This window comes from Nicrophorus vespilloides, unplaced genomic scaffold, assembly GCF_001412225.1.
Source record: "Nicrophorus vespilloides isolate i.1.1-1 unplaced genomic scaffold, Nicve_v1.0, whole genome shotgun sequence".
Classification (NCBI taxonomy): Eukaryota; Metazoa; Arthropoda; class Insecta; order Coleoptera; family Silphidae; genus Nicrophorus; species Nicrophorus vespilloides.
The window spans coordinates 65,230-69,915 of NW_017098498.1; the positions used below are offsets into that span (position 1 = coordinate 65,230).

The window sequence follows — 4,686 nt, forward strand, 5'->3', positions numbered from 1 at the left end:
GCTAAAACACAATTAAACGAAATTTATGGAATTTTGCTTCGCTTGAAGTGAACAATTTCAGCAATAATTTAACAATTTGAATCAGTGCGTGTATACCGCATAAATTCCGTTTTACAGTAATGCGCATATCGCATGAATTGCAAATTCGGAACTCAAAATTTTCAAATTTATAGCCAAATTAAAACCATCATATTATTTCTTCCACTAATAACATTACAGTTATGTACTAATTATTTACTGTTGAATTTTAAACTTTTTTTTCTTTGGGACAAACAAAATATGTATATACAGTGGAACCTCGCTTAACGAGCAAAAAGAAGAATTTTTTTTCGCTTAACGATTTTTAAAACTTGTGTGCACATATGTGTATTTTTGAATATGTTTCAATGTGGTTCAAATGTATATTTTTTTTATTAATTTATTGTCTAACCACTAACAGGATAAAGGAGACAATTTCAATTTAATTATTTCGCCATTTCCTTTCTTTCCTTACCTTTCTAAGTTATATAAAATAAGTTTAATTTAGTATATTGTGTGTCTTTTTTTTATGTTATGTAAACATTTCAAGCAATAAAGATATTTTTTTTGGATTTTTATTATACTTTTAATTGATTTATCATAATTATGTAAATCAATTAAATTTGTAAATATTTCCATGAAGTTATTAATTAGTAGTATGAATTTTTCATTTAAATATAATATAAATTTAATATATTGTTATAGGTCATGAAAAAACAATCTGTTGTATTATTTGCATAGAAGACTAATGAATGTATGCATATTATGACAGTATTATCTGATTCGGAATCGTGGTTACAAACACCTGATCAATCATTCATATTTTTTCGTCTGAAGAGTCAGGATAATCGAGTCAAGCAATGAAACTTTCATTGAATTTCTCTCTCTATCTCTCGCCTAAAAATAACTATATAACAGTCACGGTCAGCAAAGCTGAGGGTCTTGAATTAAATTTTAATTAAGTTGCTTTCGAAACGGGACTCATTTCACGAATTATTCGTAATTTCGGTAGGAATCATCTATTCTTTTTATTCTTCTCCTTCATCATTTCTTCGTCCTTGTTGCTCGTCTGCCATGGGCCTCGGCGGAGTGTGAAGTGAGTTTCGGTGCCGAACTTCATCTGTACCCAATGGACCTCTTCTTTTTGCGAGGTGAAATTAGGTGATCGCAATTAAAGCCGCGTGGGGAACCTTACGAATTCCCACAACCACAGAGGAAAAAAGAAACGGAGACAAAACAATGCAGCAGACAAAAGCGATTTTCAAACTCGAATTCCGTATAACCTTTATGTAAGCGATTGTGCGATTAGTGTAACAGATAAAGCAATACTTATTATGGTGCTATTTCACATTATATATATATATTCTATTTATTTATTTTTTTTATATAATTTCGCTAGAATGGAGAATGTAGTCTATTGCGGGCGCGTGGAGGTCGCGTATCATGTAATGTCCACACGAAAATATCCTGATTTATATGTGTAGCAAGTTTTTTTTTTCACTTCTTTCCTCGTTCGCGGTTTACAGTGTTTGGCATTGGGCGCGCCCAAAAATGGAAGAGGTGATTGAGGATAGTTACCCTGTATCATGGATCCGCCATCCTCTGGTTGGCTCCAATGTAAACGCACGCTCTTCGCCGTCGTGAACTGCACCTCCAGGTTCGGAGCACTAGGAGGCATCATGACGAACATCGAGTAGGTGATCTCGTCTTCTCCAAACAAATTCTTCGCCGAACAGGAGTAATTTCCGGCCAACGATTGGTCAACACCTAAAAACCAAATCAAAATACACCAATCCAATTGGTCGAAAACATCGAAATCTTTAACATGCATTACCTAAAAACAAAACTAAAGTACCTGGAATAAAAGCATGCAAAGTAAATCTATTGCGTTCTTTATTTTTTAACCACGGATTGTGCAAGTGGATGATGACCTTCGCGCCGGAAACACCGGAGAAATACTAAGTGAATGATATTTCGTGCAATTCCGTTACCAAATGATACAAATCTCAGTGCAGTCGCACGCGAGGCCCTAACAACAAGTAATGAGAGGTTTGTCAACCTGCGTGACCCGTCCGAAATAAGAAACGTGCATCAAATCGAAGGATCCGAAAGCGAAATGTCGACATACACATTTATTTTTTTACTTTCATAAACGCTTCTGGGCCGCATACGAAAACCATAAAGAAATGCAGTAATACACTTTTAATTGTTTCAATATTCTCACTTCGATATCCTTGCGGATAAAGTCTCGAATGCAAAATAAACGAACGGCAAGGTCGGTCAGTTCGTTACTTCTTTTTGTTTTTAATTTTGTTGTTTGTTTCATTTCAGATTTCCTTCACGTCCAACGCTCCGGGATTTCGTGAATTCCGACGTCAAAAACTGTATCACCATTAGTTATAGCGATTTTATTCAGAAATCCTTCGCGTCGTAATTAATTTTTATTTATCACCCGTTTTTCGAATGCAAATCTCTTCGCAAACTACAATAAAAAAAACACATACATATACAGAATTCCGCCTATTCGAAAATACCTGTATGCGGCATTTTTAGTTTTTGGAGCAGAACTCATACCGTGCGAACGGTATGTATAATTAATGCGCGCTGCAATTCGGAATACAAATTCGATGTTTCGACAAAGGACGAAAGCAGGGTTTCGAAGAAATTCCACGATCGAAACACTATTAGCAAATGATGGAATTCGCGTGTTCCGCGAACGAAATATATCTTGTCTGTAACTAAATTCGAAGCTGTAATGAACGAACATCAAGCGAAGAGTAATTGTATCTTCCATTTAAGATCACAAAATAAAAGTATAGAATTTTTATAAGACAATCCTATACAAAATAATTTAAGCTCATAAACAAAATTGATTCAATATTAGGATTTTTCATATTTTTTTTTACTTTAATACTTAGATTTTTTTTAAATCTTATATATATGAAGTAATTCGTTAAGTGAAAATTCATAAAAAGAAACTATTAAAATTCCATTGAAATATTATTATAAAGAATTTGTAATAAAAGTCACGATCTGAGACAATTAAAAAACCAGTTGTTCTTGTTATACTTCCACTCTATATTTTAATATTTTGCAATTTGTTTCCTTTCATATATCTTGAGCTATTTTATATAATCAGCCGAATTAAGCGACTGCTAAACGTAAATGCGTAGATTAGATAAGTGAAACAAGTTTGCTGTTACGAGATTCTAATTTCAAACAATTGTTTCAATATGCTTGAAAACAAAAAAAAACACATTCAAGTAATCTTTCTATCCGGTTAGAGCAGAATGCGCAAGAATAAAGCGGAATAAACACAACAGAATTATTTTCTAAAATGTCTCAATACTTCGTCACACGAACAAAAAGAGAGGAACTTTCAAAACAAACAAAAAAAAATCTTGGAAAAACTTAAAATTCTGACTACGTCGTGACGTCCATTGCCAAGCGCTGAAAATAATTGAGATTTAAAAAAAAAAATAATAATGTTGAAATTTGTGAAATCCGCTTAAACTAATTATATTGCATAACAAATTAATGTATTTCATTGATTTCTTGTGTTTCGATAATTTGTTGTTATTTGTATTTGGTGTAAATCAGATGTAATAAATATTGATATTATAATTTTTGGAGATATTCAAAAGTCATGTTACTTAACATGATAGATAAATAACGGTAGAAAGTTCCATCCTTTAATAAATATTTAACATTATTATAAAATTGATGATAAAAAAAACAAGTTAATTAACATTTTCATATCTATTTTCTTTTAAATTTGTGTCTCTTCTACATTTAGATTTTTAATTTGTATAAAAAAAAAAGACATTATAAAATTTGAAAAAAATATTTTGTTTCTAAAATTGTTGTTGTACAATTTTGTATATTTTTGAATATTACAATTTTGCATTGACTCTATTTTTGTATATAAATGTATATGTATATAAAGTAAGTTAAATAGATCATTTATATCCATCTCCAGGTTAATTGTTAGCTCAAGGATTCATTACATATTAGTACAAAATGCATCTGGTAACCTCAGTAAATGTAATTCGATAATGGAAAAAGAAGAAAAAAAATCTATGCCATTACCATTGTTTCTATTTTCGATTTGAATCATGTAATCATGTGTTCTTTATGCGAAAACGGTACGAACGCAGCAAAAATGTTCTCATCGTTCAAATGACGTTACGTCATTTTTTCAAAAGTTTACAGGCGCAAGAATGATTCTGAAACTGTAAACAAAAAAAAAACACACACACACATAAATGAAATAAATACATACAGAAATAATCGTGCTTTCATTCTCTTTTTCCCAGCATAAGCAAGCATTTCGCAACGCAAATAAATTGTAAAATAATAATAACGAGTTTATTCATTCGGTCTCGCCCTTCACTCAGGAAATTCGAAAATCCGTATGATGCAACCGTTGTTAATTGCACAATCCTTATTGTCCGCTTATGCGAACCTAATTATATAATACAGTGGAACCTCGCTTAACGAACACCTCTTTTAACAAACACCCCGCTTAACGAGTAAAGTAAATGACTCCATTAGTTTATATGGAGGAAATTGTTTCAATATACTAGTAAAAACACATTTATGCAAAATGGTCATGGAAAATTTCGATGTGTTATTCCATAAATAACCCTATCGTATTTTGTGATTCAA

General features: G+C 31.7%; 1 protein-coding gene across 5 annotated transcripts in view; it reads right to left on the reverse strand.

Moving 5' to 3' along the window:
* Positions 1–4,686, reverse strand: part of LOC108562583 (Down syndrome cell adhesion molecule-like protein Dscam2) — a gene marked incomplete at its 5' end in the record, with an annotated part of 21,581 nt that overhangs the window by 4,736 nt on the left and 12,159 nt on the right. For all 5 annotated transcript variants that reach the window (XM_017920976.1, XM_017920973.1, XM_017920974.1 and 2 more), the window contains 1 exon segment: positions 1,597–1,785. In XM_017920976.1, coding sequence (XP_017776465.1) covers positions 1,597–1,785 — 189 coding nt within the window.